General features: G+C 36.5%; 1 protein-coding gene across 3 annotated transcripts in view; it reads left to right on the top strand.

Moving 5' to 3' along the window:
- Positions 1–24,341, top strand: part of TRAPPC12 (trafficking protein particle complex subunit 12) — a 62,800-nt gene that overhangs the window by 22,375 nt on the left and 16,084 nt on the right. For all 3 annotated transcript variants that reach the window (XM_064508500.1, XM_064508498.1, XM_064508499.1), the window contains exons 6-7: positions 14,227–14,339; positions 21,047–21,119. In XM_064508500.1, the coding sequence (XP_064364570.1) occupies positions 14,227–14,339; positions 21,047–21,119 (186 nt within the window). The remainder of the gene's footprint in view (positions 1–14,226; positions 14,340–21,046; positions 21,120–24,341) is intronic.

Below are 24,341 nucleotides of genomic sequence, written 5' to 3'. Positions count from 1 at the left end.
TAGTAGTGCCTTTTCTGGATAATATTATAATCACTTTCTTTAAATCTTCACTTACATTTATAAAAGAGTATTTTCTTTTTAGCTTCTAATGGATACACTCAGGCTTAGCTGCAAGTAATATTTACATTTATAAAAACAAATCTAATAGTCTATCCAACTGTGGAAGATAGCATAACAATTTTATTAGTTAAAAAGGAATATTTTTTACTTTGGTTCAGAAACAGCCAGTTATTTCAAACAGTTATATCATTTTTCTTTGTTATAAAAACAAAAAATTCAGCTTTTTTTGAAATTGTTACACTCGTTAGGGCTTTTGAATTTTTGCCAGAAGCTTGACTTTGTAAATCTTAAAAAGGCAGTATAACTCGTTTTGCTATGATTTTCATTTTGGATCTATTTCTGAATGTTATTTGGGTAGAAGGAAATGTGTATGTTTCTAAGAAGGACTGTCTGGAACGTCAGCAACAGAAAAATAGTGAATGGCATCAAGCTTTCAGAATAAAAATAGTTTGTAGAAAATTTGCCTTCAGACGAAGTTTTCTCTCCTACCCAACATCAGAGACATTGAACCATATCACATATTTCATAGGATGGGGAAGGAGGAAATGGCGTCGTTTGCAAGCTCTTGACAGGTTATCTAGTGAAAATCCTGATCATTCTACACAGATTCTGTAGTGTGCACATGCATGTTCGTTTCTAGGTATCATCTCCTGCAGGGAGAAGCAGAAAAGTCTGGGTCTGTATACTTTTTTGTTTTAAAATAGATCAATGCTTAGGTCAGGAACCGCATGCCAGATTGCTTCCTGCACATCTCCATTATGCGCTTTGGGGTATATAAGGCTGAATTTTTGTCATAGTTCTCATGACTCGTGGATTTGAGGATTTTGGTAGTGTTTTGTCTTTTGATTTGTGCAGTTTGTCTCACTTCTACTCATATTGTTTGTTTCTACATTCATCATGATACTTCATAAACTTCTCATATGATAGATTAGCTAACCTAAGATACCTTTTCCATTGCTAATGCCTGTGTGTTTCTGAAAAGAATGACAGCCAAGAATTAAAATGGAACATTAAAATGCTATTTCATTCTTTTATGAGATAATTTAGACTTGTTTCTGGTTAATAGACCAGTAAGTTACAGAAAACTTAATGCTACCCAAATTAGTGTTCTAAAAGCTACAGTAATTGAGAATAATTTATTTTGAGTTAAGAAGAAAAAATTATGTACAAGTAAAAACAGAGCTTTTATTCCCTAGACCAGAGTTCTGTATGTATAGTTCTTCCCCCCCCCCCTTTTTTTTTCTTTTTGACAATATAGCATGATTTTTATTCCTCCAACATGAAATCAGTGTTACCTTATCTGGCGGAAAGTGCCTAAATAAGGAACATGTTGTTAAATATTTAATTGTAAGTGCTGTAGAAACTGATTTCATGCTGTCCACTTTCTCATGAACTCTGTTACTAATCCTTGCACAAATGTATTTTCAAGTTGTGGCTGTATTGTGGCCGTAGGGATATAGCAGTGTGTGCTGCAATAGGAAGACACTTTCAGATGGGCAGTGAAAGCTTACAGTATAAATTTTTTCCCCTTAGAAAGTAGTTTGAGTCTGTAGACAGCCCTAAACAATTGTTTTAGTATATTTCATTAGATTTATATTTCTTTTCTGGCTTTACTGCTGTCCAGTATAGTTTGAGCTTTTAGTGGAAATGAATGAAAAGAATGAAACAAGGAATATTTGATTTTGTGAGATTTGATTTTCAAAGTGTCATTATTTACTCAGTAGTGCTCTTAATTTATTTTGTTGCTTTTATTCAGCTTTGAAATTCAGCTCCCTCTAAAGGAATCCTTGTCAGAAGTGATCTAGAACTCTCATCCTGACCCATTAAGTAACTCATGCTGTTGGCAGGTTTTCAGTGCTGATGTTTAAGGTGAAACATAATATATAATAATATATAGTAATATATAATAACTTTTTTCATTTAATAAGCTTATGAAATGGGAGAAAGTTTATACAAGATGTAATAGGAAACTTGTCATATTTCTGCTGACACAGATACAGTGTGCTCAGTGTGAATACACTGATCTAGAACTCCTCTCTGATGCATGTTGAGGACATTTTACAGACATTTGGACTGTGTCTAGCGCAGAGAACCGTATATAGCTCCCACATCTGTCTGCCATCTGAAGCTTGGTCCTCTTTGTGCCTGTCAACCAGAATGATTTAAAGACATCTACAGCCCAAGGAAGGACAGCCATGGATTGGGGAAATTCTCTCCCAAATGCTTTCACAGAAAATATATTGATGCTCATGCTGTTTAAGTGACTTCTGGCTGTTACAAGTTTACCGTCTTCTTTTCCTCTTCTCTCCTACTTGTCCATTCCAGTAGGAGACAGCTGTCGTATTTTTGGTGCAGCCTTGCTCAAGCTGGCTTTCGTTTTGCCTCAGCACAGTTTTGGATGATACTATGAATGAAATGCTCGTTTTCCCATCCTCATCAGCTTTTGGTTAGTGGTAAATCTGAAGCAGAATGGGAAATGGAGTCAAGAAATAGAAAAATAATGGGGGGAGGGGAATCCAAAGAGAAAGAAAAGAAACTAGGAGAAGAAATGCACAGACTAAAGAAATTATAGCATATGGAATACACCTGTCTTAATAAATTCTGCAGAAAAACTGAAGAAGAAGAATCAAGCCATTGTTATTTGTGGTATTAATTTTCTCATATGCTGCTACAAGTAGTGCTGTGTCTGTGTACTCGTACTCACATGTCAAACCTTCAGCACTGGCAAATGCTCGGATGAGTTCATCCTTCAAGCCCATGTTGACAGTAAGAAACATATTAAAGCCTCTAGAAGAGCTGGAAAATTTGGCAAGTATTTTTTTTACAGTATTGTGTACATCTCCTTACTTTCTCTTTAAATTCACTACCTGTTGTGTTGTTTCAGTGTTACCTTATTGTGCCCATGAAATCTGCTAATACAGATTCAATAAATAGCAGACAAGCATTATGGTTCCAGATGGGCATTTAGAGTAGTCAGAGGGACTTGCAAATATATTATCTACTAAGGTAATGTAGATGTTTTAGTTAAGAAACGTATGTATAAGTTTAAGAGGCTAGAGTGCTGCCAAAAATTTTAATTGTGCTTTATTTCCCAAGGCTACATATTCTCATTATAGACAGCACCAGCTTCATATAGTATTCCTTAAAAATGAGCAACTAACTGTGTAGATAAGTTACTCATTTCCAAATTCTGCCTTACTAGATAACTATCACTAGTGAAGATTTATGGTGGTCCTTTTGAGGTAGGATGATGGTTATAGTTCTTCGATTCTTTCTTTTCTATTTGCCTTGCTTCAGTGCAAGTAATGTCTCCAAATTATTGAAAAAGTATTTTTGCAGGCTTCCAAAATCAGATCTTAATTCAAAATATCGGCCTGTGTTCATAGGTCAAATTGTAAACTCTATGGAAACATACAATTTCAGGTAAAATTTTCAAAACCGTTTCTTTCAGTGGTTACAGATATTTAGGCTCCTATCTGCTCTTGAGACTTTCTGGAAATAAACTAATAAACAAAAGCTGGGAAACTAAATATTCTGTTGGATCTGGAATTTTTAGGGTTTTAAGTTTACTTTTCACAGACAGTTAGTGAGACTAGGATTCAAAGTTACTACATCATCACTTTTTAAGATCTCCTTATAAATTGTACAAATATGCTGTTGGAGTTGAGCAATCAACAGTTTTTTCCTCTTTCTCACTATCTTTCTCTCTTTAGTCTTTTTTTCCTGACTGTAATGTCACCCTGTCTCCCTTGCTGTCTTTTTTTTCTTGTTCTATACATGTATAAATACACATCGGGTAGAAGTGCCACAGAGAGAAGTTGTGAAAAGATTGTGTGTGTGTGTGTGTGTGTGTGTGTGTGTGTTTGTATGTGTATAAAGTTACTCTGCTTTATACATGTGTGTGTGTATGTATGTATGCGTATATACCTATATATGCACACATGTATGTAAATACAGACTATTTTCACACACTTTGTATATATACTTGTATATACAAGTATGTACAAATGTGTATGTGTGTGTGTATATTTATATAGGCAAGCATACATACATACCTCTGTATGTGTGTATATATATATATATATATGTATGTATAAAGCAGAAAAACTTTCTGAGACTAAATTTTGTGTATTTTACTTTTCCCCTGTGCAGGGAAGGGGAGGTTTTTACAGACATATCATCCCACTTCGTTGTATTTCCCGTAAATGATAAAAGCAGCCTTACTGCTGCTTTTTCATATTTAAGTTTTATTAAATAAGCTCCAGAAGGCCAATGAGAAAGTATTTCTACAACAAGAAAATATGAAGAAAGAACTGCTAGCCATTGGAATTCTCTTTTTTCTCCTCTAAAAGAGCTGTAGATGAGGGCTAGACATTGGATTTGGTTGACATGAGGTGGTGTTTATGTTATGACAGTTATGAAAATGTGCAGCTGCTCATAAAGAAATATAAATTGGAATCTCTGGTCTCAGAAAATTCTGCCTGATCTTACTGTTTACTCCATCTGTTCTCATGCTTTTGGAGTATCTATTTTACCTTCAGGAGATTTTTTTTTTCTATTTTTCAATTTTGCCTCCTGTATGCTGGCAATATATATATGAATGAGACTAATTCATGCCAAAGGGACAATCAAAAAACATGTTCTTTGAAAACAAATAGATCTACTCTAGTTAAAAGTGATATCTAAGATAATTAAGAACGTTTTTTTAAAACAAAATGAAACCATTTTTCCTCTTATGACCTTTTTATAGATAAAATTGCCATGAAATCCCTAAAGATTGTCAACAGATGTTAAATATGAAACATTAAGCTAGAAGCAGACTTACTTTACTTAAAATGAAATTTCAATACTTAACAGTAATGGTAGGGTATTACCTTTTGTCTAGAAATCATCTAAGTTTAGTAGATGTGGTTTTGCTCTATAGAAGAGCAAAGAAACAGAGACCACAAATACGTTCTCCCATGTTCATATGTAAAAATTTTAGTTACAATATATGCTGCTTGTTCTAAATATTTCTTTGCAGTGGTATACATGCAAGCTATGCCGTCTTGTTAAATTCACTACTGAGTAACATACAATAGAGGACATGGTTTTGATCCAAAATAGTTTTGCAAAAGGCAGCACATGCCGAAGTTCAGTGTCTATATAAAGTCCTCCTATCTCCAGTGGGATAGCATATGACCATACCCGCTCACTTATATAAGAACCTTCTGCAAAGCAAATTTGCTTGCACTGTGTGCCTTGAAAGTGTGGCCTAACAGTAACCAAGTAGGTGAAAACTTTCTGACAATACAATGTCATTCTTTTTTCCCCAAAGTATTTAATCCAGCACATTTATTTGTTATAGCTTAGTGTTAATATACTCAGTCTTACTCTCTTGTTTTGTTTTTTTTCCCGAATGTAACCGTGTTTATTGAAGCAGGTATAGTTTTTTCTTTACCTTTAATCTGCTGTTTAATTAAATTTTGTATTCCAAATTCTACTACCTGCCCTTTAGACCTTCATAACACTACTGTTATTGATCAACTAGAGTCATGAACAAATGTCACCACCTCTTCCTGTTTGTTTTCTTGTCAGCTAGACCAATGTAAAATGAAAATAACAGCCCTTTCTAAAATTTCAGACACACTTTACCATTTCCTCCTTCTATCTGGAATGCTTCCACTCCCAATCAGCCACTCTTTTTGATATGTGTAGTGATTTCATCTGTTAACATTATTTCTTTTTCTGTCTTGGTTGAAATAAAAACTTGTGTTCTGCTTAAGCAATTAGAATTTAAGAGGCGAGTTCTCGTTCTCGTTCTGGAATTTCTTCGTGTCCCTGGGCACAGTGCGTAACTTCTCTGTCTCACTCCTGGAACTGAAAGATGAAAGTATTTCCTTCCTCTCCCCTCTCCTTTTTTGGTAGCATTTCCTTAGGTCTTCATTATTTTGTGGAAGGTTTCATGTCTTACTATGTGTTTATACACTTCCTGGCATGATGTGGCTACAGTCCTTATGGAGGCATGTAACTACTATATGTCATTTCTTTTAGCTGAACATTAGCATAACTTTGCTTTCATGGTACTTTGAAAATAAATTTTAGTAAGATTTCAGTTTCAGAGATGCATAAAATTAAGAAACTGTGTCTATTCTAAACCATTGTTTTCAGCCACTCAGAAACGTCTCATTCTTTACAGTCTTCCTTTGAAATTTTTGCTATTCTTTTTTTCTTTATTGTTTTACACCATTTCAACAGTGTGGTTTGACACTTTTATTAGAAGAAAAATCACTTTACCTTTAACCAAGAATAGAGGATTGTTCCTTGGAAAACAGTGACTTTAAACAGGATTTTTAAATCAGAGTGAATAAATAGGGCAAGCCATGAGCAAAACCTTCATCAGGACATTACAGCTTGATACTGAAATTCCAATTAAACACCAGTTTGTTTTCCCAGAGAAGCTGACACAAATTGGAGCTTTAACTATTAAAGAAGTGTGAAGAAGTGTCTCTTCATGCTTTCAAATCATTCTTTTTCTGAACTTTAACCAAGTAGATTCATCATGGGTATAACTAGGTGAAATAGGAAACAATACGAAAAATAGGAAAAGACTAGATGGAGTATAATGCTGTTAACCCAGCGTTGGCTCAAGCTCATGGGAGTTTCTCCCCCCCACTTAAACTGCCGAAATTGTTGGGTGGGGGGCTGGAAGACAGCTGTGTTGCCCATAAGTGCCTGCATGCTTCTCCATGGCTAATTTGTGGAGTGTAGGTACTCAACTTTTCTAGTTCAACAGGTGACATTAGTATAACAACATAAATTACTAGTAGAAAGAAAAGAACTAATTTTGACAAAAATCTTATCTAGTATTGTTTTGTCTCCCCACCTTAAAGAAGATTTCTTCTGGGTGCTGACAAAAGACATACATAGACTGGTATAGTCAGTGTGAAATTCATTTGGTTTTCAGTGTGCCAAATAAGACCCCAAAGCAAAAACTAATCTCAGCAAAAACTGTGCTCCGGAGTTGTTCCGGGGGTATGGATCTACCCAGTGCCATACAGTACTGTGTAGGGATACCAAGCTCTTTTTTGAAAGAGCTCTGTGCCTGTCAGAAACAAGAAAGTCCCTTGGGTTATGCCTGGGCAAACTAGAAATATGAGAAACAAATGAGCTTTTTTGTAATTACCAACAACGTGTAATACATATATTGGAAGAAAGACCATCTTTCTGGGCATCTGCATTACAACACACCTGGGAGTGTTCCTGGGCCGTGCCTGCCTCACAGGCGAGCGTGCGGTCTATGGATAGGCCCAAAAACCACTAGAGCTAGACATTTAGTGGGGTGCTGTCCTGTCCTAGGGCTGCTGCTGGAATCATACCAACTGCAAGTCATCCCTGATTCAGGACTTGTGTCAAAGTTCCCATTAAACCACAGGATTTGTTTGCTGTCGGGACTGGTAGGAACATTCCTGTACCTTGCTGCTGTTCCCTGGAAAAACTTTTCCCTTGCAATTCAGCTGCTACGGTTGACAATTCAAAATATTTTTTAGCTTACCCCAGTAATTAATTAGCAGATGTGAAATGGAAGGGGAGGAAAAGTCGTTTGTGTGTCACATGGAAGTTTTGGGTCTTTCATAAAATAGGTCGCTGTGTGGTTTCTTTTCATACCTACATTAAATTGATTTCAAAGGTAACTTTGGAGGAGAAGTGTGTGCAGGGGCAGAGTTTTGTTTTGCTCCTTGAATACTTACTTTATGTCCTTTCCTAACCAATGTCTCTTTTTCTTCAGCTTCAATTTTGTCTTTTGTTTTTTCTTGTGCCCTCTTTTGTTCCTTGTAATATCACCTGCAAAGTTCCCCGCCGCTTCACTGGAGACACTTTTTATGAGAGAGAAAAAATTATGATGGCAACTTGTTCCAACTACTGACAGTGCTAGTGTGTTTTTAGCTGAGAGAGCACGCTTAGAAAAGCACTGCAGCAGGCCCTGCAGTTTGGTAGAAGCCACTGCAGAGGCAGTTGGGTGTCATTTACACACTGCCAGCTTTGGAATATCAGGCCTGAGTGTTTATTTACTTTTTAGAGGCAATGAGCAAAAAGGAAGGCTAGAGTTAAGGGGTGCAATTGAGTTGAGTACAATAATAATGAGAAAACAACAGTCTCTCCTTCTTGCCTTTGTTTCCGTAAGCTTCAAGGAAACATTTTGTTTTCATCTCAGAAGTGTTAATCGCTAGTAGCCAACACAGATAACCAATGATCCTCCTGAGAAGTCTAAGTAGAGCTCCAGATACTGTTGTTTAAGGAATGATTTGCAACTGTTTCCAGATACAAAAGATTTTAAAGACTTTCTGTATTCCATAGGAGGTTGATATGGTAATGCTTTGCCAAATAATCCTGTTTCTGTGACTTTGTGCAGCTTATGTTTCCTGGTATTGTAAAGATATATTAGTGATTTTAGCATGCATAACCTAGGTACCAAAAACTAGATATCAAGCTAGCTCTCATTAAAATGTGCTGAGCAGATAAATTTTACTTAATTTTCATGGATTTTCTCCAATTAAGCTGTAGTTTTCTTGTCCGTTTCTCACTGTCTTATGATTCACATTAGAAAATATACCTGGATTATCCTATTTAGAAATGAAACAGTAGGATTTTTTTAAAAACCAACAAATATATTAGAATATGTTATTCCTTCTTTCACATTGAAAAAAATGGAATTTATGTAGCAACTTCTGTGTTACATTTATGTTACATTGTTACAGAGACTGAACTGACAGCAATATCTCTGAGCTAGGATTGCCAGATAACACACTCAAAAAATATAGATGCCTTCAGGGAACCTCTGATGAAAGTTTTTTGTTTTAAATAGATTCAGGTGAAGCCTGGCCATTTTCAGAGCTGCAGTAGCAGCATCTAGGCACTCAGACCAGTGAAGCAGCTGGCAATACCCCTGTCTGGTCCTGGCTAAGTACATGGAGCTAGTGCAGAAAGTAAAGCCGGAGGTGGCATGACAAATAAGTTTTAACAGAGATCAGATTTTTACAATTTTGGAGTGATAGATAGGTAAATACATACATACTACGTGATATTTTTTATCAGGATGGCTGGCTAACTCTTTTTTGCTTTATTACTATCTTCAGATAAAAATGATCAAAAATATTTTTTCTGTGTAAAATTAGAATTATATTAGTATGCTGTCCTTAATGGGCAGCATGAAGTCTAAGGCCTTCATCCCTTTTTAGGAGAAACACAAGAGTGCTTTTGTATACGTTGGTACACATTTTGTACCTTGGCATTGATTCATTGGCATTTTCAGGGATTGGGGAGGTCGGTGTTGTATTATCCATGCTATCGGTGTCTGAATTTTGTAGTGTGTTAGACTGTTTGTCCTTAAGAAAGAAAAAGAAGTATGTTTTTGCCTTGTGTTTTGCCCGTAGTTGCAAATAAATCTACTTTTTCTGTTGTCTCAGTGTGCCATTTAAAATTCCTTAGTTGTTGTATAAAAATTGTGCAGGAGGAATAAAACTGCTAAGAAACTAGGAAATATCTATACCTATGATTACTGAACTAATGAAAATGTTTTTTGTTTCATCTTGTTTTAATAATTATTAAAAGTACATTTTTAATGTAGTGGGTATTTTTTACTTTGCATACAATTTTATGTCAGATATTTGGTTATATGTAGTATATGTAGCATTATAGTTAACTCACGATAGAATTGTTGATGATCACCTTAAACATACCCTGTGTGTTTAACGTATTTAAATGTTGTCTATTTTCCTTTCTTCGGTTCAGCTTCTTACCTTGACTTTGAATATTTTTAATTGTACTGCTTTTTCTAAGCAAAATTTGTGACAGTCACCTTATTAAGTCTCAATTCTTTTTTTCTTTGTCATCATCCTCATATTAAAATGTTAGAAAATACATTTATTTTAATCAGACAACTTATGTGGCTCATAAGACGGTAAAAGCTGTGTTTTTGTAGATTTGTGTGCGCACGTGTGCTCTCTTTTTTTAATGAGAATGGGCCCTTCTGCACTAGCTTTCTTAGTCTCAGCAGGGAAGAGCTGAAAGACGTGCCTTTGATGCAACATGATACAGTTGTGTCATAGCGCAATAAATCCAAGTTGTGTTGTTTAGCCCAGAATTCTTACTGAGCCCTGTTAACTTGCTTAAGTGTTCAAAGTCAGCACTTTCTGCAATCCTCTTATTTGATTGCTTGTTACATTTTATCAGTGAACTGATGAGGCTTCGCGGAAGATTCACGAGAGTCATATTACTGTTTGCCGTTACTTTTTTCATCTTCCCTTCTCCCTGTGCAACTCAGCTGAGCTGCTTCTCAAAGCCATTATGCTCCATCTTTCCTCCCACCATGGTGCCCGCATGGGTCGTCTTGCTGAGTCTTTTGATAACAAGGGTTCATAACAATCCACCCTCTGAAAAGACTTTTAGTAACTTGCTGTTGCTTCTCTCGTGCCTTCAAGCTCTTTCCTGAGATTTTCTCTCAGACAAGTTCAAAGATGATTATTCTGCTTTCTTAGTCTTGAGAAAACTATAGAAACACGTTTTGGATGCCAGAAATAATATAATAGTAGAATATACTCATTCTCCCTTTTTTTCAGTTTTTACACAACTATTAACCAGGAGCCATAAAGTTCTTTCAATGAATAGATCTCTTCATATGCATTTCGTATTAATGCCATATATTTTCAGGAAAAGCGTATGTAGATTGCATTGGCACTTTATGTAAGTACCACTCGTAAATCTTGAAAGGTTTACCAACTCTAAAGTAAATTTATGACCATTCTTTTCAACCAGAAAATCAATCTGTAAATATAGGGACTGAAATAGATATATTAGCTATACTTCATGTCATTTAACTAGAAAAAAGCTTATTTGGAGATGGGAACATGTAGAGAAGTTTGCTTCTCAAAAAATCTCAAAAGTTTATAAAAAAGAAACAGTACTTAAGCAATATGTGTGGATGAGTGGCTTGGAAGAGTGCTACAGGTTTTGTTGTGAGCAACTTCCCCAGCTGATTTGACTTGAAGTGACAAAGTACTGTTTGCATGGAGTGGTAAGGCAGCCTTACCAAAGGTAAAAGCTGGTTTCTTTGTGCACTCTTTTATTCTCTGCTGTTACCAAAGCTTTGTGAGAGCACACACAGTTTTGTGCCTTCTTCCAGAAAAAACATTTCCTTCGACTTTTCAGGAGGAGTAGAAGGAACTGAGGAAGAGGGCAGAAACAATCAGTGTTTCTGAGATCTAAAGTAAAAGTCTGCAGCCTATTTAATAGGCAGTAAGTAACAAAGTTTTACTCCTGGGATTTGCTCTATGCTTAAACTAAAATTGCTTACAGGATACTAGTTAGGTTTGAGTTTCAAAAGGAGAGAGCAAAGAGACAGTTGCTATTTTTTTAGCTCCTCCTGAGTGAAATAGTAATGTAAGTTTTAGTTTGAAAAGTCATTACATTGACCAGCCTTTCCCTCCAGGCCAGCTTCCTTTTGATTTTGTTTGGTGAGACCTAAATCAGCATATTAACATTCCTGCTAAGGATCACACTGGAGTGCCTTCTGGTCACGTGCTCTGGATGAAATACTAAATTGCTGGTGGTTAAAAAGTAATACATTAATAAAGTACATTTTGAAGCAATATAGTTCTGAATGCTTATCACAACCAAGGTCTTCATTGTGATAGGGATTAAATCAGATTCTTATAAAGTGCAAGTTGGCCTGGAGTTCCATTCATCATTCCAACGTACTGTGACACCAGTTTTGATGATGTAGATTAGTGATGTGTAATGGGTTATTACTTCCCATCACATGGATTATAATAGCATGGCTCTATTTGGTGATATATAAGATCAATACTTTACAAAATGTGCAATCCCAAAAAGCGTTTCACAAAACGTTTTATAAATTTTATAAAAATTGATAATGTGAGTCATTTCATCTGTGCGCCATTAAATATCTATCTACCTGTATGCTGAACTGTGCTGTTTCCAATTCAGATTTTCTGTAGGAGTGCTTATTGAGTTGACCTTTTGCCACTTTTTACAGGAGAATGTAATGATACAACCTTGTTCAGAGTTGAAAGCGCTAGTCATTAAGCAAAAATGTTGCTAAAACTTTAGATTCTTTACATTTTATATGTCAGATTTTCCAAAGCTTTACTGCATGAACAAGACTTTTTTTAAAAAAACCTTTTGCTTCCTGTAGGCACATGGTTCGTATATTAGTGTACCTCTACAAAACAATTTTTTGCATGGTGTTCCAGCTCAGAATTTACTCTCTAGTTATATTTGCCTTCTTTTTCTTTGTTTTTCACCATCCATACACTTATATATCTTTTCTTGTATCATGCTAAATATTAGTCAGGATAAATAAATAAAACATTTAACATCTTTTTTTTATTGGTTGAATGACCTTTTAAACAATCCCTCTAAAAATTTTAAAGGCAGTTTTGCTTTCTCGTGGTGCATATGATGATGCATGAAACTTGTGTATACTTCCTGAAGGAGAACACAGCAGTCGCTGAAGCCATGGGGAATACTTAGCTTTGGCAAAGGAGAACTTCTGTAGATGTAATTGGCTTACTCTGGAAGTCATAATTATTGAGTTGGTTTTGTGATTAAAACTTTGTCTCCCTTAAAAAAAATGTTTAGAGGCAGTGACTAATTGCATATAGCATTTAGCTCTTTGATGTACAAGCCTTTTAAGAACAGGTGCAAAAAACTGTAAAAAGCTTGTGAGTCCTATTTGTGAAAAAAGATAAGCCAAGAGGTGAGTCAAGAGCAAAATCCCTTTAGAATATGTTTAAACTAAACAAATGCATTATATTAAAATATTAGAACCTTAGACTATTTTGCAAGGCCTCTTTCCCCATTATGCCTGTTCTGTTTTTTAATAGTAACATTCAGTTTATGGTCATGTTCGGTGTAATTGCCCATATAAACAGGATGTGCAGATATCTGAAAGCAATATATTCCACGCTGTAGGATTTCCTAAAGCTCCTGAAACTGTCCGTCAAGTCAGTGCTTGCAAACTTACAGGATTGGATCCTTGGTAAAAATAATGATGACAATGATAATAATAATGTTAACTAACATGAAAAGAAAGAAACCATTTTTTTCCCCACAGATATTACTTAAAATTCTTTCCCTATTGTTTGTTTTCAGTGAATCAGAAAAACACACAAAATACACTACCTCTATGTAGAGTAGATCTCACAGTAGGGTTGTTTGATAACTCTTCATGAAAGAGCCAACATTAATGAAGTAAAGCACAGACTAAAAGTTGTCTACTGTAAACCGTTAGCAAGGGAATGGTCTCTGCTAAGCGTAATAAATTCTGATCTTTACACAGACCTGTGGGTATTAATATCAAAAGGAACAATAAAGTATTTATAGTATAAATATATTTTATATATAATATATATATTTTTAATATATTATATATATACACTAACATAATAAAAATATATATAATATATATTATCATTTGGGGGTCTTCCTTTTTTCAAAATTGAATGAATCTATTATAGTATGCTTTTGTATTCTTCATTATACTGATTTTATTCTTAATTTCTTTTGATTCATGTTTTCTATTCTTTTTTTTTCTTTAAGATATAATGTACGGGTTCTTCATATCAGCTTTCTGCTTATTTGGAAAAAATTACATATGATTGGTTTTGCTTGCCCAGATTATATACCTTTTTTAGCAGGCATGTCTTTAAGGCCTACAATTCCATCTTAATTTTTCTGTATTGATTGTAAGATATGCGTAATTATTAAATGTCAGGAGTAATGTTGTAGGTGAAACTTGAGTAATCTTCCATTTTATCCTTTATTGTAACTGGTTTATAAAAATCTTTAATACGTATTGTATTTTTGTGTACACCTTGTTTTTGGAATATGGAATTAGGTGCACCTTTTTCATGCTGTCTTGATTATGTATGGTACGCATGTGTTTACATATTTAAAAGATTTTTACAATATGCTGTATGCTATAAGTGCAAAAAGATTTGCTATTGTCTCATGTTTTACATCTTTAATTAAAAGAAGAAAATGAGAATTTTAAGGTAAAAAGGAGTTTGTCACATACACAAGTGAGAAATACCTTACATAATGTAGGCAAATTGTGCACTGATGGTTACAGCAAACACACTTAATAAAAATTGCTTATGATTCTAGGTTCCATGGTTCCTTTCTCCATGCGAATTCTACATGCTGAACTTCCTCAGTACCTAGGTAATCCTCAGGAATCACTTGATAGACTGCACGGTATGAAGATAGTCTGCACCAAGGTAACCGCTTCTCCATGCAACCTCATTTTTAAGGAATATATTTTACTGTCCTCATCCAGAACATATGATTTGAACTGGCATGTTTTGACTCTGTGAAACAAATGATACAAATGAGGAACTCACTAATGGAAATCATTAACTCTTTTTTTGCCTTTTAGGATGCAGCATCCTTCTCTCCTCTGCTTGATAACTCTGCTGACTAAAATGCGTAGACTAATAGAAAACATAGTTCTCTTGCTTTCTTGCTTGTGCCAGGCAGGACCATGAAAGAACAGTGTAATATGTTCAAGAGCAAGTAGGAGAAGGTTTTTTCCTCACTCAGTTGCATACAACTATCCCAAAAACATAGTTGTTAGTGGCCAAGACTTATGCTCCCTCCTTCAGAAATAGTCTGGATAGCTGGTTTTGGAAATGCCAGCCATTTGGGACTACAAATACAAACTGTTTGTTTTTTTGTCTTTTGGTTTCCTTTTCCAAGTTGCAACAATACAAAATAGGGCATAAATTGTAATATGGGGTTTGTCAGTGCTGAGACTGGAATGATAGTGTTGTGAGCACTATCCGTATCTCAGTCCACTAAACCAAACATCCTGAGTGTTAAGCATCCATCCTTACATTTTTAACAGATATCTTCCCTAGTAATCTAATAGACAAATGACTATAAATGTTATAAATTTCGTTAATCCTCAGAAGAAATGAAACCTTATTGTTTTATCCAAGACGCTTAAAATTTCAAACCTGTTTATAATATATGATTACTTTTTTTTTTTGCAGTATTCTTTGGAAGTTTCCTATATTTACTTGTGAAAATGAATTGAGTAATACAAATGAAGAGATTTTATTACTGTAATTGCCTTAAGTCATAAAATAAACTTGTTTCTTATGCAGAGTAGTCACTAGGATAACCAAATGTTTACTGTCAAAAAACATTTTTCTTTCTATTATGAGGGAAAAGAAGAAAGTTTTTGGTTATAGGTGATGAATGTGGCATTTGCTGTATAGTTGGAAAGAATTTATTTGGAAACCCGTGGGGATTATATCAAATTTGGCCAAAATCTGCTTTTGGAAGGCACTTTTTAGCACTTCATGTATAATGTTTGTATTTATGACCATCTCATGTAATGTTATCGTCAGCCTCTTCTCTCCAGCATTTACGTTTGGCATTCGTAAGTAAGCAGTCCTCCTCAATTTGAAGAAATTTTCTTCTAGAAAATGTCACAGTACTCCTCTGTTGCAGGCTTTCACAGTGCCGCTACTGACAGTTGCCTAGTCCAGCTTGCAGTAGATCGATCATGAAGTGTTTCTTGTTTGTGTGTGATCTGGTATTAAGTGTCATGTTGTCTGCCTGTGGTCATGAAGGCACCACTAGACTCCTAAAAGTTAACTAGTATCTAAGCTCTTTTTTCCTGTAAAGGAGAGAGAAAACTGTATGAATGTGAATGAGGAAGTGACACCTGAGAAGGCACTCTTCATCAGCCATCTGGCTAACTGTATTAAATTGGACATATATTAGTTACGATGTAATTAACCCTGATTCTCCACAGGCTGATCAAAAGAGGAATGAAAGAGAAGCAATATTAGCTGTTTTTCCTCTCTCTTGAGACCCTTAAGTCATCTAGAACCTTGAGGTGCCTCTGCCCACTCATTTTTCCTTAGGTGCATGTCTTTAAAGCATGTTTGATATACTAGGGAAGCTTTTGAACTCTAATGCAAGATTTTGTTTGAACATAAACTAGACTGATTATTTGTTTAAATACGGGAAATTGGAGGAGATGAAAAAGAAATAAAGGAGATTGCAAATAAAAGATACTCTTTTCCCTGCCTATTAAGTTCTTGAAGAACAGGTGTTTTTAAGCAGATTCTCACTGCATCAACCTCTAGTGGCTTCCTGTGTCACTACAAACTCTGTGTGATCCCTTGTGCCCTTTGGAAAAGTTTCTTTGAGTCTGGCTATATGTCTTTTACTGGCTTTTCCAAGGAATCCCCCATTCTCTGCACTTCTGTCAGTTCCCTGATTGCTGTCTCTTTATTCTGAATTTGTAAAGTTGCTCCCAGGTGAATATGCTCAACTGATGTCAGGATGGGAGCAATCTCCCCTTCCTTCCAACAGGTTCCACCAGGACCAGGGTTCAGAAGACCAGACAAGCCATTAGCTGTGCTGATGGGCACTCCTTTTTGAAGTACAGTACACAAAAAAACTGCAGACAAACAAATGAAGCATACCATCCTTCACAAGGGGATATTTCTGATTAGTTATTCTAAGCACCTCATTGCAGATCACTTCAGTTGTTTGCATTTAATAAAATACCTTGTCTTTTGGAGCAGTTCAAAAACACCTGTAGAAACAAGAGTGTGAAAAAGGAGAGCTTGTAAAGATACAGACATTTTAAAAAAGCACTTATAAGTTCTTGATAATTTAACCATTTGAAGTCATACAGGATTTTCTGGAAAACCTGCTGTTTGTATGTCTGTTTTAATTTTTGTGTGGAACGGTGTTAGTCTAATAATCTAGGTCACACGTGGAATGTTCATGAATAGAGCACATAACGCTCAGGAAAACCATGGCGTAACGAGGAAACTAACATAATGAATGTATATTCATTATTCTTCATATTTGTATATGACACTTGGGAACCATTTGGGTTATAACAGAATTAATTGGGGAGCTTTCAACCAAAAGCCTCCAGTGTTTTACTTTACTACTTTAAAAAGTGGAAAAATAATCTTTGGTCATCCTTATTTACAGAAGGGCATATGAATAGTCATTATGTAAATGAGATGATCTTGGAGTCATAGAAGCTAGAAGAGAGAAAAGACCTATTAGCTCACCTAGTCTGTCTCTTCGCAATGCAGGGCTGTTTTTTAGCTTTTAATGAGCCAGCCTATGGAGCCGAGACCACTTCCCCTGGGAGGCTATTCCAGGCTAATGCTGATGTATTCTTATCATACGAAAATTTGTCTTCTTATTCTGTTTCTCTTTCTTAATGTAATTCCATTATTCCTATCTGATACCTCTTTTTAACCTCCTGAATTCCCTCTTGCTTTTTCTTCTATGCACTCTAGAGGTACTTGTCAACTTCAGATTAGCTATTAGACTTGAAGATCTAGCCATAGTTGTTTTGTCAGCATTCTGGTAACTTGGCCTCTTCAGCCTGTCTATACTTGCATATTTCTGGTAACTGAACGAGGATTGGAGGTTGAGTGAAAAATCATAATTTTATTTTTCCCTGTATAGGAATTTTTTTTTCTTTTTACTTTTTCTAGTATTCCTGAAAATTTGTAATCCAGATCTGATCTGATATTGTACATCTCTTGTTTATAGGTGCAACATTTGGGAATGAAATAATCTGTAAAGCCAAAGGTCTGTTACAGTTTTGTAGGAGAATATGGTGAAGTTATTATTGTCTCTGTGTTGTCACTGGTCTTCCCAATATGAGTTGCTTTGATGAGTTGTTGCACTCATAAGTCTGCGTTAAAGTAAATGGTCTCCAAACACTCAAGCAATAAGAGCAGTAATTTAAGTCATAAAAGAGTTTGTTCTATTCCAGTACCCATACAAAAACATACCCGTGATCACTTCAGTGCTAGTACTGCTAAGGACATGCCAAAAGAACAAACCGTCAGGCTTGGATTAAACTCATCCCATGTTTGTGACCAAGCCTGCTAGCTGAATGAGGGAGACCTCTTGGAAATTACATCCCATAGTGTAACCTGTTTTGCTTTTTAACCCTTATTCTTCAAGTGACAGAGCTGTACTGTCCTCTTCCACCAGGTGAGTGGAGCACTAGCAGGTAGGATCTGGCTGCCTAAAAAAAGGCTCTACAAATGTTATCCTTGCAAAAGTAAAAAAAAACACCTTGTGCCATTTGCCCATCTGACACCCCCCTCCGTAGTTCCATTGCTCCTTCATATTGTCTTCCTACCTCACCATCCCCTGCATACAATTCATATCTCCCAGTCTTTTGTCTTACTTCCAAATTGATGAACTTTTCAGTCTCTTAGCTACAGACTGCTTTTGCTTTCTCATTTTCACTCAACCTTCAGTCCTGGTTCAGTTACTAAGAGTATGCAAGTATTCTGTTTCTCATATGTGACTTCAGTGTAAGGGGTATTTCTCTTGATGCCTTGTTTGATGAGTTTTTAGAAATAATAATGCACCAGTCTGAGTACCCAAAAAGCCACAATTCCACAAAGAGCAAAAAAGGTTATTTTGAGTAAGAAGCTAATGCTGATTAAAAGTTGTGAAAGAAGACAGAGATAATTAAGGATGGGAAACTAAAAATGCAAATGGTGATGTGCACAGGTTAGTAGTTAAAGCATACAGACAATTGATAGAGAATGAAACAAGACTCAATGAAATAATATTAGCCAGTATAATTAATGTGTGTGTTTATAATGTGTGTATTCAAAACAAGAAAAAGCATAGGTTATATGTACATATGTTTAAAGTAGATGGTAGAAGTGTTCAGTGCTCATTTCTCTTTATATGTAGAACAAGGATGTTTAGAGCTATCCCATATGATACTGCTAGAATAGACAGCTTACCATCTGTGGAAAAGAAAGATGAGAGGATCTGCTAAAATTAAACATTTCATATCAGCTAACCCACATAACTTACACAGAGGAACTACTTGAATCATTAATGTTAATATTAAACAATTCTTGGAAAACTGGGGAAATTCTCAAGTACTGAAAGACTGCTGATGCTGTTCTTATGTTTAAGAAGGGCAAAAGGAGATAAACCTAGGGAATAAACCAATTAGCCTCGAATCAGCCCCGAGTTCTGTTTTAATTACGTTGAGCTTGAGGTGACGGCTAGATATCCCCAAGTAGATGTCACAGAATGGTTAATATAATACTCTAATTGTATTTTCATATCTAATTCTTTCTTTTGTGATTATGTTAGCATGTTTTCACAGAAGGGTTTTGTCAAACAAATCTATTGTCTTTTTCAGCAGGATAGCACGTCTCATCGATGAAGGCAATTTGTTATGTTTAGACCATTTCAAGAGTAAGAACTTCTGAGACTGAAAAGTGATCACTACATGTTTCCCAGGGAAAGAGAAAGGTCACTTTTTTAGACTGGTCAGAGAATAGACACTAAGTTTTTTGGCTTGGGGAAAGGAAGGTGTTCGTTTCTCAGTCTGATGAGGTGCCTAGTTACACGCTTGACATTTTAACACTTTTAAAAATCTGGTGCTTTGATTTCTAAGTGATCTCTAAGTGGCTGCACTGCTTTCGAAAGTGTGACTAAGATTCAGTCTCACAAGCGCACCACTATGATGTCCTGAATTGCCACCTATCAGCTAAGCCACAGTATCTGTACAAGTGTATGCTCTTAGCCTCTCAAAATCTGAGATAAGGCAACTTAGCTTAGACCTCTATGAACAAGGTTTACACTAAATCATGTTACCTTGTATTGTCATGGACTAATAATTCTTACGGGGAAAATTACCCTGGCTCAGGTGGCATGTGGTAACTGCAGTCATTTCATCATATGCCTCTCCTAGCTCTTAAGTTACTTGTAGTTAAATTTATTGCACCTAACTTCAGGCTTTCACTGTAGTCTGTGAAAAGAGATTGGTATCTCTTAGGGCAATTCCTTCCATCTGAAGATGTCTAAAACAGCATGAATTCACTTTCTGGAGGTACTGATTGGTCTTCGTTGACTGTGGAAGGCACCAAAAAGCTATCTGAGGTCAGGTTAATTTTGCCTTTCCTTGCTTTTGAGGTTTTCCTCTGTGTTGTTTTTAAGGGTCTGCTTAGCAAGCACTGAGCACAATTTGAATGCTTTCCTGGTGTAGAAGAAAAAATCTCCTCTTAAACTTAAACTGACAGAAGCTAACGGCTCTGTTGGCAAGTGCAACGAGTCCCCAGAAGAGGAAATGCCTTATATTTTGCTAATTGGCTAACCATAGCAGCTGATTAAAGAGCAAGCAGCTTTAATGGATTTTGAAGGGAATCTCTAGCAGTGGTCTGTGACCAAAGTTATAAATCTGTAACAGGAAAAATGGGGAGATCTGTAGGAGTCAGAGAATAAACTGGGAGAAACTAATGGGAGGAGAAAAAGGAAAGTTGACTTGCATTTTAAATGGAACCTTGCATACATATTTTAAAAGTGCTTAAGACACACACTTCAGTAAATACAGATTTTCGTTCTTCCAATTATACAACAAATGCTTCATTCACTCAATTTACATTATTTAAAATCTATAATAAATAAAAAGACAGCAATAAAACACAAACTTTGAGAGGCAAAATGAAAGAATGAAAAGGAGTGCTTCATGAAGGACATAAAGAGCAAGCCGTCTTTGAAACCAGAGCCCAGGTTAGGGTGGAGGGAGTCAGGAGGGAATGGTGCTCTGAAAAATCCGTGTGATGTTCTGTGTGGCTGTTAACATTCATTCTCTGGTGAAACATATTTCATGTTTTGCTTAACAAAATGTGTATGTCCCCAGAGTGTGCTGACTTTTAATGTTCTGTAAGTGTCATAAACCTAAACTCTAATATCCTTCTACCATGCGAAGGCTTGCTTTCTTTATGCAAATGATCTAGCTATGGTAATAATCAGTGATTTTGAAATGTATCGATGTGAAACATTCCTGCCTGGATTGCTTTTCATATAGACTGTCAGTTGTTAATAATTTGCATTTAATACAAAATGCTGTTTAAACTCATGTTAGTTACTTTTTAAAAAATTACTACAGATATTAGAAAATTTGGAACAAGGCTTAGCTGAAGATGGAAGTATGACTAACATTGCACAGGAGAACAGACAAGGTAGGTATTCTTTAAACCTTTTTTTCACAGACTGTATTTTTATTGCTTGCCCAAGTATACCAGAAGTTTTCACAAGACTGCCCCGAAGTTGTTAAAACAGCATTTATGTCATCTCATAGCCTGCTCGGCCTCTGAAGTGATACACCTTGTACATTTATTTGCTGGAATTAATTTCACAGTTTTGCCTTTTATTTTGATCAGATCGATGTACAAATTGGTGTAAATCAAAATTCTGTCCTAGTTAGAAGAAACAAAGAACATGGCTGCCATCCTTTAGAGAGGAGTAAAGTATATCAGCATATTGCTGTGGTGACTATATGGATGTTTCCTGACGATGAATGATGAGCCTTGACTCATTGCCTCCTCTCAGCACTCATCTCTGAATCTCACTAAATTTCTTTGGATCGAATTGCCATCGCACAAGGGCCACACTGGCCGAGGATGTTGGTGCATAACTGTCTAAATCTCACTGAAGGTGCATGATACTTAGGCTGCTGAAATACCTGTCACTTTTAAAAATGAGGTTTAGATAGTATTCATCTAAAGTATCATTTTCATCATCTTATTCGCACCTGTGTTTTTTTTCCTGTTGCTGTTATTCGAGTTGTTTAACTTCAATAGTATAGGGTACATTACTGCATAAAGGTCGTCCGCATGAATTTGTTGTTTGAGCATCTTTTTTTTTAACAGAATTTATGTTAATGAGGTCGTTTGAGTGTGCTTAAAAGTTGAACATGAGTTGATGGATTAGATCCACTCATGGTGCCTAGTAATCTAGAAATTAAAAATTTGATACCAAGAAAACCAAAACCTTTCTGTTTCAGCTAACAAAATAAGGAAATTTTATCAACTTCCTCCTAGAATAACATTCACCTAGAGGATGTGGGAAGTCAAACTCTGCCTCTGAAATGGGAAGAGGCTGGGCATAGTTGTCAGTAGAGTGAAAGTTTACTGTAAACAATTCCCCAAGGGCATGTCTACATGGAACGGTGCAGACCTGTCTGAACTCCTCTGCTTGTTCTTCAAATGGACCAGATGTAAAGCAGCTTTAATGTGTCAGTGTACTTGAACTAATACACCAGCTAGATATGTCCTAAAAAAGTGAGTGCCTGTGTGAGCTGCATATATCATAAAGGCATTTGCAAGTATATTCAAATGAATATGTTTGCTGTTCTCAGAAGGGATAGAAAAAAGGCAGAGAAATAATGGGATATTCAAGATTTATGCACAGCACTCTAGAAGTTTCCGTTCTCTCCTCCTTGTACGTGCTATTCCTCTTGTCTCGTCCCTTGCCTCCTTTGCCTTGCTGTCTCCTGCTTTCCCCTTTCTACCTTCATTTTTGTCCTTATTATCCCCACACTTTTCTCCCTTTTTTCCCCTTCTTTAAAACCAAGAGTCTGATCAGCTTTTAAGGTACAAGGATTTTTTTTCCTAGCTGTGTCATAATCCTCTGCCCTGCAGTCTGCCGCACTCCTGTGAGTTTCTGGCTCCTTGCTTTTCCCTGCGGCTGCTGCCTCAGAGCTGAGATGAGTTCAGAGAGAGGTATAGTTACAAAAGCAGCAGCTAGTAGTTACCAGGGGATGAGGCTGCTGCAAATCTGGGAGAGCTTTTTATATTTACCGTGCAGCTGCCTGCAGACTGCCAAAAAGCCCTTGGGTCCTTTGCAGGGACTGTTGACTGCTGCTGTCTGTGGAGGTCAGCTGGGTCTGCTCCCTGTCTGCTTCTGTGCTGCATTTGGAGCTACAGGAGGCTGATAATGTATTTTTTTCATGTGAAATCTAGCTGAAGCAAACCTTATTAACTGTGTCTGAAGACAGCCTTAATTCATTATGGGGATTATGCTCAGTATGTAGTTTCCTTATTGCTGGTGTGAGTAGGTGCCACACCGACCGACTCATCATATACATCTCCTCTAGTCTGGAACAGAGCACCTCATTTGCCAGTTTTTCAACAGGAGGGGAGATTTAGCATTGCACCACTTGCCTGGTAACATTTTCTGTAAGATGCCAAGCTTGCAGCTTCTTAATGCACAGAACTCCTATTGAAATGAATGGTGGTTTGAAGCACAGAGCCCTTGATGAGTAGCAAAGAAAAAGGGGGATTTAGAGGTAGAAGCATGGCTGCTAGGACCTGCAGAGTGGGCTTAAGGCATTTCAGTAACATATAGTGATTTGATTTGGGTTTTCAGTTCTGTTTTACTGCTTTCGCAGGTTTTCTTTAACCCCCTTCTGCCAGTACCAAGGAACCTCCTTCACAGGGCTGCACAATTTCCAGATCAGAGCTGGTTCCTGTTTAGTTAGTTTATAGCGCAGACCAGAGAAGCCTGCTCTGGCCCTTTTGCGTTCCTTTGTGAGAAGCGTAGCTGGTGCTGGTAATGGTTGCAGGAAGCCCAGACGTCTCAGTCAGTTCTGAGCTCCCCTGCAGGAGTCAGTGGCCTATTTACTGTCACCTAAATTCTTGATAAGACCTTAAAAAATTGAGCATAGTTACCAAAATATCAGCACATTCAAACAGGGGAGATTAATGTAAGTGAGATAATAAAGGAGAGTTATTTAATTAGGTCCAAGTTTTACAGGCATGCAGAAAGAAAGAAAAATGGCCAGGCAGACCAGAATGTATGCTCGTGGCTTGCAGCATCCTCTCCATTAAGAGCAGCAGGAATGTGGCAGTCAAGGGCGAATTTCTAAAAGAGAAGCTAGGATTAATGAATGATTTAAGGTGCTGGGTTCAGTCTTGGGTGCAAAGATATGCCTCCTCTTTTGACGAGGTTAAGTTAGGACCGTTTTCAGCTTTTGTTTCGGGGAGATTTTTTTTTGAAAGAATTGTTCTTTTTAGGAAAGGGAGTATACATTTCACCAGGCTTTCTTCTTATTTATAGCGGCATTTATCTGTGCTGAAAAATTATCCATGTGACCTGCCATGCTTTTCATCATAGACTGCATTATTGATACAAATGAGTGATCTCGGTTACCACAATCTCACTGAAATCTCCCGTTCTTCCCCCCCCTTCTCAAATCATTACAATGACCTTGACAGTTGATTGACTGAGATGAGAGACATTTATTTTCCAAATGTACTAAATTAATATTCTTCATGTTGATTTTTGAGGACTGGAGGAATATCATCAGCATGGATCCAGGGTGCTGTAACACAAGAGAAAATAAGGATCTATATGAACTGTTCTCTTACAACATCAGGAGTCTGTCTGCAAACCCAGAGAGT

Source organism: Dromaius novaehollandiae, chromosome 3 (genome assembly GCF_036370855.1).
Source record: "Dromaius novaehollandiae isolate bDroNov1 chromosome 3, bDroNov1.hap1, whole genome shotgun sequence".
Classification (NCBI taxonomy): Eukaryota; Metazoa; Chordata; class Aves; order Casuariiformes; family Dromaiidae; genus Dromaius; species Dromaius novaehollandiae.
Note: the sequence above shows the minus strand (reverse complement) of the source record. Positions and strands in the feature narration are given on the sequence as shown.